A 12,762-nucleotide genomic window follows, 5' to 3' on the forward strand; every position below is an offset into this window, starting at 1 on the left:
TAATTATCAGAACATCCAAAAATCACTGGGCTAAGTATTGCGGGGTAGTGGACCGCACACAATAAGGGGGGGATGAAATTTTGTTCCCAGGATGCCATGGCGGATGGGCTAAAAGGGCCCCTCCCCTGGTGAGGTGATGGCCCACACACACACACACAACACAGCCCACACACACCCCACACCACACCACACACACACCCCACACACACATACCACCACACACATACATACACCAACCACACACCACCACACACCAACACACAAAATGTGCGGCTTTTGTTTTGTTGTGTGTTTAATGAAATCCAAAAAAATGTTTAAAGGGGGCCTTTTTTTTATACTTTTTTTTAAATTACATATGATGTACACACAACAAAATCTATGGAAATACTGAAAAAAAATAATGGTTCTACTTTTGTATTTTTTGTGTGTGTTATGTGGGGGAAAAAAAATTTTTTGTCATAGATGGAAGTACATTAAAAAGCAAAAACCCCAAACCCATTTGATTTTTTTCCCTTTGGGTGAGTTGCACGTGGGGCAAATGGGGTGGGGGGGTTTGACAGATCACGGGTTTAGACAAATCTGCAAGGGGTTTTAAATGCACAACTTTTCATTAAACTAAAAAATCAAAAAGGCCTTTTTGACAAAGTCGCCCGATTATGCTAAAAAGGGCCATACTAAATCCCTCACCCGACCCCCTCGCGGCGTCCTGCCTAAAGGAGGTCGCCCCCCGGGGGCCCTCCAGGCTCCTGGGGAAAATCCCCCCCGGTCGGGGTAAACCGACCCCCGCGCCCCCCGGGAAAACCCCTTCCCCCCCACACCCCCCCACCTGAAAGGCACACACGCCCTCAGTCTGGGCCCCGAGCACTTTTTTGGCCGAAACCTTGGACTGAAATTTGCCCCCCCCCAAAAAATTTGAAATGAAGATAAAGAAACTAGAGCTAAAGGGCAATATTTTGCGGTTCTTTGTGGGGGCAAAGGTTTGGTACTGTCTGATTTGAAAAAATTTTCTTCCCCACGGTGACTACGGGGGGGAAATTTCTGCGCGCCCCCCACCCACCTGAGTCAGCACAAAAAGCACCCCTTCCTTACCCTAGCCATGATTCCCCCCCACCGCTCCCTCGCAGAAACACCGGGGCATTGCATACACATTTGGGGCAAAAGACTTTTTTCTATTTTTTCTAGCATTTGCCTGCTTTGCAACAGGAAAACTTTTTTGGGTTTATTGTGAAATACCGGGTGAAAATATAACAAAGATAAGATTTTAACTATATCTTCCACAGCGATACGGAATTTTCAGTATATTCCACCCTTTGGGCCCAAAAAATATGTTTTTCCCTTTTTTTCCCCCTAAAAAATATATTCCCTTTCCCTAAAAAAAATTTATATTTACCCTTCCAGTCCCACAAATGTTTAAAAATTTTTGTGGTTTTTACAAGAAAACACCAAAACAACTCACAGTTCGAAAAGGTCCTTTTCTCCCCCCGGCCGGCAAAACGTCGCAGCAGGGGAGAAAACGTCTGCACGCGATCCGGACAACGCGCACTACCCTCCCCTGCCTGAAATGCCCACCAGGAAAAAAATACGAAAAATTTTCCAAAATACTTTTGGTTTTAAATGCGGGCCTCCACTGCATGGGTAAAAATGATTTTTTCTACAAAGCAAAAAATTTCCGTCCCATTTTCATCATTCCCGCAGGGCAGGGGCCATGCAGTTTTATTATAGAGTGCATTGGTTTAAATTTGTGTGTTCATTCATTGTTTGTGAACGTGGGCAAGTAAATAAAATTTTTGGTTTTTCCCTTTTAGTAGTCTTTTATGGATAAAAGCTAATTATCCCCAAAAGTGTTTATCCCGGTGGGGTTGAAAAAACTGGTTTCCGTATGGGGGCCCGTACTTAAAGTATAAAGTGGGGTTTGGGGTGTGCGTGCGTGCGTTTTTTGTGAAAATTGAAATTATGAATTTGGGCCCTTTCGTACTCCAGTTCATGTATTTTAAAAAGTGTGTGGTGTTTCTTGTTTCGTGGGGAAACATATTTCATGGAAAAAATTTTCTAGAAATTTAAAATTTCTTTTATGCAAAGGTGGGCCGGGGTTTGATCGTTTGCCGTCGCCGTGGGACTTCTTTCAAAAAAATGTCCAAATTTTAAACCCGGCCCTTTCCCTTTCTTTATTTATACAAACTTAAACCTGATTATCTTTGAGTTCCCCCCCCATGTTTTTTTTCCTAACTTTTCCCGGGTTTTTTTTTTCCCCGTAAAACCCCTCCCATTAAAAAGTTTTACCCCTCCCGTCCCTGCCCCGTTGGGCATCAAAGGAATTTTCGCCCCCTTTCAGTAATACGATTTCCGTTTTTACTATAAATTTTTCAATACAAAAACACAATTAAATAAACAGGTTTATTATATCATAATTTTTGTGTATTTGTACAAATTTGCCTATTTTTAAATGCATTATGTAAATTCACACAGAAGTTTTTCCAAAATTAGGAGAATGGTGGTACCCTGACTGTAACAAATAGGGGGACAGCTCTTTATTTTTTTATGCCCATTCCCGTGATGTCATTCGGTTTAAACCATGTTCGCTTCCCCATTGCAAGCAGAAACAGCCTCAGTGGGGTTTTTGATCCAAAGGGCTTGTTTCTGTAGGAAACGCGACGCCTCGGGGGACACATAGTTTTTAAAGAATCTTTTTAAAGCCCGCCAACTGAAACCTTCTGACCGCTGCTCCCTCCTTCCTCGGGCCCCCTCTCCCGGGGGCCCCTGCTTAAGAATTTCCGATTCCGCTTGGGGACTGCATCTCATCTGCTGACAAATTACTACTCATTAAATGGAAAACCCAATTTTTTTGGTTTTTTTTTTTTTTTTTTGTTTTTTTTTCCCGGGCGAACATTTAAGGGCAAGGGTTTTTACACATACCTAACCCTGACACCACACACACCCGCACACACACACACATACACACACCAACACACCCACACCCACACCCACACCACCCACATCCCCACACACACCCCACAACCCACACACACACACACACACACACATGGGAAAACCCAAACCCCACCCACACCACATCACACATAAACCAAACGCCTTCCACACAGATGATGATAGAGTAAAATTTTTTACACAAATTATATATGTTATTCTGTTATATTAAATAAATATGTTAAAGTTTGTATATGTGTATATTATGTATATTTACATTTATACATATTTGTGTGGGTGTGTGTGGGTGTGTGGGGTGTGTGTGTGTTGTGTGTTTTGGCCCGTGCATGTGGAAAAATATTTTATAATATATATTAAAATATATATATTTTTTTAAATATATATCAAAATATATTTTAATAACTATATTTCATAAACAAATTTTTTGATCTGGGGGTTTTTGGAAAAGACACCAAAGACTTGGGTCTTTTCCCCCTAACTCGAAAGGGCCTTCTCGGGGGGAAAACTCATGCAAAGATGTTCCACGTAATGCCAAAAACTTTTTCCCAGACTTTTTGCAAAAGGGTTAATTATTTTTCCCCGAATCCGGGCAATGATTCGTGTATAACATTTTTTTTTTTTTTATAACTCCCGACATATAAGGATTTTACTTAAAAAAAAACAACCTATACGTGCATATATGTATATTTCCCTATCCGTGGTGTGTGTGTTTTTTGTGTGTGGTGTTGGGATAATATTGGGTATCTTTTATATATATTAATTTTATATTTTTATACATATATATATATTATATATATAATATATATATTTGATATTATATATATATATTTTATTTTCTAATAAATAAATTCCTTTTTAGTGCTCTGTCCTACGAAAGCCTTTTTTTTTGGGATCCATTTTTCTCCCATATATATATAACTATTTTAAAATTTTATATATTATATTATTTTTATAAATATAAAAATATATATAAATTTTAAATATATTTTATAATTATATAAAATTTTGTATGCGTGTATATATATATTTTATAATATATATTATTTTATATTATAATTTATGTATATAATATTATATTATTTTTATTATGTAAATATTATTTTATATATATTATAAATATATATTATTTAAAATTTTTTTATATAATTTTCTTCTATGCTCTGTCCTCGGGCAGCTTTATTTTTTTGGGAAAACCCTTTTCTCCATGACCCTTTGTTCTCGTTTAAATTCCCTTAAATTTTACAATCCTTTTTTCCCCGGGACTGAGGGACTTTCCTAGATATTTGCCATAAATACAAAGGGAAAAATCAAATCCAAGGGGGGTTTCCCATTTTTCCTTTCCTGGGGAGTTTTTTATTGGACACAGGGCTCAAAACGAGCTGCCCGCCAAAGGGTAAAGAGCTTCCCCTACCCTTTAATTTCTATTTATCTCATAGTGGGAGGACCCCCAAAAGGTTTTTCCCCTGGGGGCGAAGTGGGCCCCGGGAAACCCAAAAAGCGCTAAACCTTTACTTCATAAATTTCCCCCAGGACCAAAATCCCAAATAAACCGGGTTCATTAATCATACTCCGGTGTTTTTGTTGTGTGTGTGTGTTTGTGTGTTTTGTGTGTGTGTGTGTGGGGTGTTTGTTGTGTGGGGTGTGTGTGTGGTGTTTGTGTCTGAACCTTTCCAAAAAAAATACATATCCACAAAAACGAAATAGAGGCTTTTTTTCCCCTTTGTTTCTCTTTCTCCCAAAAACTCCCTTGTTCCTCTTTTCGTTTCCTTCTTCTCCAAATTGCCTTCCAAGATATTTCCTGGGTGCCCAAAGGGCTTTCCCCAGAGGGCAGAAAAAACATTTTTCCTTTAAGGGTTTTTTTACCACTTAACTTCCCAAAATTCCAAATTTTAAACAAAACATGAATAGGTCATAGATATTTGTTTTCCCCAACCGTGAAAGGTTAAAATTTACAAAATTTGCTTCTTAAAAAAAAGTCCCTATAGAAGATTTTCTACCGTTTGGGCGATCAGCTCTTTAAAGATGGAAAGGGTGAAAATTCCCCGTGTCCCTGAGCTCCATGGGGTTTTACCCAGGGGCACGGGCCCCCCTCGCCCCCCCCAGTCGTTCCCCGAGGGTCCTGCTATCAGGACTTTCAAAGGGGTTTCCAAAAGTGTGGGGGGTTTATTATATATTATATAATTTTATAGATATTATAATTTTATATATATTATTAAAATAAAATATATATAACCCTACATTTTTATAATATATATACGATATAAAACTATATATTAAAAATTTTTCTTATAATTTTTTATATTTTAATATATATATATATAATATATATATATATATATATATATATATATATATATAAACACAACATCTGGATCCCTTGCAGTCTGATAGCAGGAGCCTCAGACGACTGGGTGGCGAGCCTGGGCGTGCCCTTCGTATACACCATGAGCTCAGGGACACAGGGAATTCAGCCTTCCATCTCTAAGAGCTGATCGCCTCAACGGTAGAAAATCTTCTATACGGTACTTTATTATAAGAAGCAAATTTGTAAATACCATTCACGGTATGGAAACAAATATCTATGACCTATTCATGCTTTGTTACAATTGATGTAGAAGTTAAGTGGTAAATTAACATAAGACAATGTTATCTGCCTCTAGGGAGAAGACTCTGGCAGCCATGAAATATCTTGGAAGGCAACTTGAGAAGAAGAAGAAACGCAAGAGGAACTAATGGGAGTTCTCGGAGAAGAGCACTAGGGAACAAAGCCTCTATTTCGTTTGTGGATTATGTATTTATTTGGAAAGGTTCAGCACACACACACACACACACACACCACACACACACACACTACACACACACACACACACACACACACACACAACACACACACCCCACTGAGTATGAGTATATGCATCCGGTAGTGGGATTTTGGTCCTGAGGAATATGAAGTCACGTCTTAGCCGCTATTGGTCCCAGGCCCACTTCGACCCAGAGTGGAACACCTGTTAGGGTCCTCCATCTATGAGATAAATAGAAATATAAGGGTAGAGAAGACTCTTTAGCCTTGGCTGGCAGCTCTTCTTGAGACTGTGTCTCAATAAAAACTGCCAGGAAAGGCAATGGGAAACCACTTGACTGAGCTTTCCCTTGTATTTATGGCAAATATTTTAGGAAATGACCCTCAGTCCCGCGGAAAAAGACTTGTCAAATTAAGTAAAATAACAGAGAACAAAGGGTCATGGAGAAAATGGATGCAAAAATGACTTGTCTTAGGACAGAGCACTAGAAGAAATATATATATATATATATTAATATATATATATTATATATATATATATATATATATATATATATACATATATATATATATATATATTATATATATATATATATATATATATATATATTATATATATATATATATGGAGAAAATGGATGCCAAAAATGACCTGTCGTAGGACAGAGCACTAGAAGAGAATATATATATTTTATATATAATATATATATATATATATATCTATATATATAATAATATATATAGTATATATATATATATATAATATAAATATATATATAAATATATATAATATATACACACACACCACACACACACACACACACACACGTGTATATGCATATACATATATGCACGTATATGTCTGTTTTTATTAAGTCATCATTATATGTCTAGGAGTTATATAAAAAAAAAAATGTGTAATACACGAATCATTGCCCTTGGATTCTTGATGAATAATTAATGCATGCAAAAGTCTAGGAAAAACGTTATTGGCATTACGTGGAACATCATGTCATGAGTCTCCACTCCGAGAAGGACCTTCGAGTCTAGCGGAAGACCCAGTCATTGGTGTCATTTCCAGAAGCCCATTGTATCTAAAATTCTGTTTATGCATATATGTATATATATATATATATATATATATATATATATATATATATATATATATATATCAATATAACACAAAATATATTACACTCACACACACCACACACACACACACACACACACACACACACACACACATATGTATACATGTACATATACATAATATACACATATACACACATACATATATACTTATATATACAGATATACATATATAAGTATGTGTATACAAATTTACATCTATCTATCTATCTGTGTGTAAGCGTTTGTGTTTATGTGTGAGTGTGTGTGTGTGTGTGTTTGCGTGTACATGTGTGTGTGTGTGTGTGTGTGTGTGTGTGTGTGTGTGTGTGTGTGTGTGTGTGTGTGTGTGTGTGTGTGTGTCAGTGGATAGCGTATGTGTAACAACCTTGTCCTTAAATGTTCGCACGGGCGTAAACAAACGAAACTATAGTTCTTCCAGTCAATGAGTAGTAAATGTCAGCAGATGAGATGCAGTCGCCAAGCGGAATCGGTATTCTTAAGCAGTGGCCCCGGGAGAGGTGGCCGAGGAAGGAGAGAGCAGCGGTCAGAAGTGTTTCAGTGTGGCTGCTTTACAAAGTATTCATTAACTCATGTGTACGATGCGCGTCGCGTTTCCTACAGTAAACAAGACATTATGGATCATAACACACTGAGGCTGCTCTGCTTGCAATAGGTAGCGAATCATGGCTTAACGTAATGACATCACAGGAATGGGCATCACCATAAAGATGCTGTCGCCTATTTGTTACAGTCATGGTACCACCATTCTCCTAACTTTGGAATACTTCTGTGTGAATTTACATAATGCAGTATATAATATGGCAATTGTACAATATACACAACATATGATATAATAAACCTGTTACTTAATATGTGTCTTTGTACTGAATGATTTATAGCTACAACTGAAATCGATATTACTGTAAGGGCGCAAATTCCATTCTGATGGACACGTGGCACTGAGGACGGGCCTGGGGTAAAACTTATTAATGGGCATGGTGTACGAGAAAAGAAAACCAGGAAGTCTAGGAACAAAACATGAGGGTAACATCAAAGATATATCAGGATTAAGCATTGTATGAGTGATAAGAAAGGCGAAGCAGAGTTAGAATTGGACATTTCTTTGCAGAAGTGCCACGGCCGATCGGTCAAACGATCAGACCGCCACCTTTGCATAGAAGACTAGTTTAATTTCTAGAAAATGATTTCCATGTACTATGTTCTCACGAATACACAGAACACACACACACAATTAATATCTAGAACTGGAGTTACGTAAGGCCATTCATAATTTCAATCTCAACAAACGCACGCACGCACAGCCAAACCCACACATATACATTAAGATACAGCCTCCCATTACGAGAACCAGTGTTTCAACTGCACCTGGACTAGTAACACTTTTGAGGATAATTATCTTTATACCATAGTAAGACTACTACAAGGAACCAAAATTATTTATTGTCCACGTTCACTAACAATGAATGAACACACAATACCAATGACACTCTATACATGAACTGCATGGCGGCCTGCCCTGCTGGAATGATGAAAATAGACTGGCATATTGTTGCTTTGTAGAAAAATCATGTTTATCCTGCAGTGGAGGCCGCACTATATCCAAGTATTTTTGGAGATATTTCGTATTATTTTCCTGGCTACGGCATTTCAGGCATGAGGTAGTGCGCGTCTGTCCGTGATCGCGTGCAGACGTTTTCTCGCCTGCTGCGACGTCTGCCTGCCGGAGGAGCCAGGACCCGTTTCGAACTGTGAGTTTGTCTGGTGCTTTCTTTGTGAAACCACTGAAAATTGTTAAATTCATGTGTGGGACTGGCATGGTAAATATAAATTGTTTTCTATGGAAGAATATATTATTTTAGAGGAACGGAGAAAATCATATGTTTTGGCCAAGTGGAATATACTGAAAATTCCGTATCGCTGTGGAAGATATAGTCATATCTTATCTTTGTTATATTTATTCACTCCGGTATTTCACAATAACCGATAAGTTGTCCTGTTTGCAAAGCAGTCAGTGCTAGCAATAATAGAAACAGTCTTAGCCTCAAATGTGTATTGCAATGCCCAGGTGTGCTGCGAGGGAGCGGTGCGTGGGAATCATGGCTAGGATAAGGAAGGGGCTGCTTCTGCTGCTGACTCAGGTGGTGGTCAGCGCGCAGAATTTCCCCGCCGTTAGTCACCGTGGGTAAGATATTTGTCAACTCAGACAGTACACCTCGCCTTCACAAAGAACCGCAAGTATTGCATTCAGCTCTAGTTTCTTTCATCTTCATACAAAGGAGTCACTTTCAGTCAGTGTGCAGCAATAGTGCTCGGCCGAGACTGAGGACGCTGTGTGCCTTGCAGGTGGCGGGTGCTGGAGGTGAGCGTCGCGGCGGGCGCGGGGGTCGGTGATCGCGACCGGAGATTCCTCAGGAGCCTGGAGGGCCGCCGGGGGATCGACCTCTTGAGGCAGGACGCCGCGAGAGGTCTGGTGATTCCTCATTAGTACTGGCTTTTGAGCATAATCATGGGCGACTTGTCAAGAGGCCTTTGTGATTTTCAGTTGAATGAAAATGTCTGTGCATAAGCCATTGCAGATTAGTCTAAACTGTCGCATCTGTCAACCCCTCACCACATTTGCCTACGTGGCAACTCACAAGGAAAGAGTCAAATGTTTGGCTTTCCGCTTTGCTAATGTTACTTCCATCTATGATCAAAAATTTTACACACATACACACACAAAAGTACAAAAGTAGACCATTATTTTTTTATCAGTATTTCACATATGCATGTGTATGTGTGTACATCATATGTATATTAAAGAAAAGTATAAAAATAGGCCATTAATCTATTTTTATAGGTATTTCATAACACACACAACACACAGCCGCACATATGTGTGTGTGTGTGTGTGTGCGTGTGTGTGTGTGTGTGTGTATGTATGTGTGTGTGTGTGTGTGTGTGTGTGTGTGTGTGTGTGTGTGTGTGTGTGTGTGTGTGTGTGTGTGTGTGTGTGTGTGACCATCACCATCACCAGGTGGAGGGGTCGTTGAGCCGATCCGCCATGGCATCTCTGTGGAACAACTTTCATCCCACTCTATTGTGTGCGTCTCACTACTCCAGCAATACTTAGCCCAGTGATTTCTTGGATGTTCTGATACTTAGTTTGTGGTCTTCCTTGTTTCTGCTTACTAAATACCCTCGTGCCCTAGACCCTTAATCCAGGCAACGTGACTAACAAAAAGAATTTTCCGATTATCGATGTCGTGTAGAAGAATTAGACCTCCAAAGTTTGTTGGTTATCCATTCATTGGCGCGTTTCTCTCAGTGATTACTTCGTTTTTATAAAATTGGTGCGAGCCGCCCTGGATAAGCTCAATGCCTCCTTGAGCGCCGGCGCCGAGCTGCTGACAGAGGAGAGGCTGGCAATTCAGGTGCTGACGTCGGACATCCTTCTACACCGGCTGAAGGAGGGGCACCTGACGCCCACAGCCGTCCTGCGGACATTCCAAGCCAAGGCGGTGCAGGGCTTTTTAGTGAAGGGCTAAGGGAGACAACTCTGACAGAAAACATACCTGTGCCCACAAGCACGAGATTCTTTTTCAGCCAACGGCTAAGGAACTTACCCCTGGGTTCAGGGAGTGATCAGTAAAGGTCTTAAATGAGACAATTCTCCTGTGGCAAATAAAGTTATTATGCTTCTAATCGCCAACAATGGAGAGTATTCTTGAGATCTCCGGAGTTGCGGGTGCAAGCCCGCAACTCTGACTTATGAAAGAAAAATTCATTTCTCTGTCCAGCTTGGATTCTCTTTCGGTCGTCTTCAGCTCCGTATGTGGCGATGGTTAGTGACATGACCGCGTTCAGTGGCTATCCTTCTAATTTCTTTGAAACTATCGTATGAGTTCGCGAAGACTGCTCCGAGATAACAAGATCCATCTACTGTTTCCTCTTCATCACCACTGATCTTTAAAGTTCTCGTTATCAACAATTGCCTTTAAAGCTGTGGTTGAACGTATAATGCTGCTGCTCTTTCACTTGCTGTTTGTGTTCAGGTAGTTACCTTTTCTAGGATGCAGCAACCAAAACTAAATCATCAGCATGACGCATATTGGTTACTCTTCTGCCTTTAATTGCTACTGAACCCTCAATATCATGTGCGTTTCTCGTGATATTTTTCTACTTAGATATTGCAGAGATGTGGCGCATCTCTGTCTTACTCACTGTTCAGTAAAAAAAAAATTGCCGTAGGATGAAATTACAGTGTATCTTTAATGGTTGTAAAGATTTTAAAAAGATTGGTTTGTATGATTTAGATATCCCATTGTGGTATTTTTTTCCAGGTGATTTCTTAGACTTCTGTATCGAATACTTTCCGGTAATCGATGGAACATAGATAAGGATTTCTTTCGTTGAGCTGTGTTTTTTTTCTGTTACCATTTTTAGGTTGATATTTGGTCATATGTGCTGTTCTCCTTTTTTGTACTGGAATGAAAACAGATGTTGTCCAGTCTTCGGGCCATTTTTTTTTCTACCGTATTTCATTACATAATTCTCTGAGGAATTTGGTTACATTTTCTCTGCCTTTCTTAACGAGTCACAATATTGTGACTCATTAATGGTTCTTATGTTTGGTGCGACAGTCTCTCTGTTTATTTTTGCTTCATAATCACCCCCTGTATGGCAGTGCGGGTTTGAACGCAGGTTAATAAGATTGCTAGACGAGAACGCACCACACACACACACACACACACACACACACACACACACACACACACACACACACACACACATACACACATACACACAATCATATATATAATTCATTTCGGTTCTTTATTAGAAACTAAAGTTCTATATGACGACTTTTTTCACTGTGGAGGAAGAACCGCGCCCCTTCATCTGTTCTCGAATGCTTTGGCGTTCACTTGGACCGGAACTTTGACTTCCACACACACACACTCACACACACTGTAAACGTGGCCTGTGCGCGGTAGTGTGCAGACAAGGTAGAGTCTGGTAGGATGCTGCAATCTTGGGTAGCGGTGAAGGAGTAGCAGACGCCCTGGTAACTTGGAGTAGTTTATTGAAAGGAAAGAGATACAGCTGGTCTGTTAGAATGTTACAGGCTGTCTGTCTGTCGAAGGCGATCCTCTTTTATACAGAACTATACAGGAAGTCAGAAAAGTACTAGGAAATGGAATAAAGGAGATGATCACGTGTAAACAGAGTAACGCCACTTAGGTCGAGGGCTTACGGATGTCACGTCCGCAGTTGTGTTTGGCGGAAGGCCTGGTATGTGTGAATTAATACTATTGCATAAGATGTGAGATAAGTTAATAGTGTTAAGAGTGTGATAACTGAGTAATAGGTAAACAGGTGTCGAAGTAATAACAATGTATGTAATGGGTTTACATATGGGTAATGCGTGATTACTTACTGTACTAGGCATATGTGTGTACTAGGCATATAATATGTATATATATATATATATATATATATATATATATATATATATATATTTATGTATATATATATATATGCATGTATGTATATATATATATATATACACACACACACCACACATATATATATATATATATATACAATATATATATATATATATATATATATATATATATATATATATTAATGTATATATATATCTGTTGTGTGTGTGTGTGTGTGTGTGTATACACAGTATTCAAATATCTATCTACCTACCTATCTACCAATTTATGAATCTATCTATCTATCTATCTTCTATCTATCTATCTATCTATCTATCTATCTATCTCTTCTTATTACTACTCTATATATATATATATATATGACATAATAAATATATATATATATATATATATATATATATATATATATATATG

At 38.8% G+C, this 12,762-nt stretch overlaps 1 protein-coding gene across 1 annotated transcript in view; it reads left to right on the forward strand.

The window, feature by feature from the left end:
- Window positions 1-8,498: 8,498 nt before the first annotated feature.
- LOC119580944 (carboxypeptidase B-like) overlaps window positions 8,499-12,762 on the forward strand; it is a 10,956-nt gene continuing 6,692 nt past the window's right edge. The window contains exons 1-3 of the mRNA XM_037929189.1: window positions 8,499-8,646; window positions 8,964-9,080; window positions 9,242-9,363. Coding sequence (XP_037785117.1) covers window positions 8,995-9,080; window positions 9,242-9,363 — 208 coding nt within the window. The 5' untranslated portion in view covers window positions 8,499-8,646; window positions 8,964-8,994. The remainder of the gene's footprint in view (window positions 8,647-8,963; window positions 9,081-9,241; window positions 9,364-12,762) is intronic.

This window comes from Penaeus monodon, chromosome 14, assembly GCF_015228065.2.
Source record: "Penaeus monodon isolate SGIC_2016 chromosome 14, NSTDA_Pmon_1, whole genome shotgun sequence".
Taxonomy (NCBI): Eukaryota; Metazoa; Arthropoda; class Malacostraca; order Decapoda; family Penaeidae; genus Penaeus; species Penaeus monodon.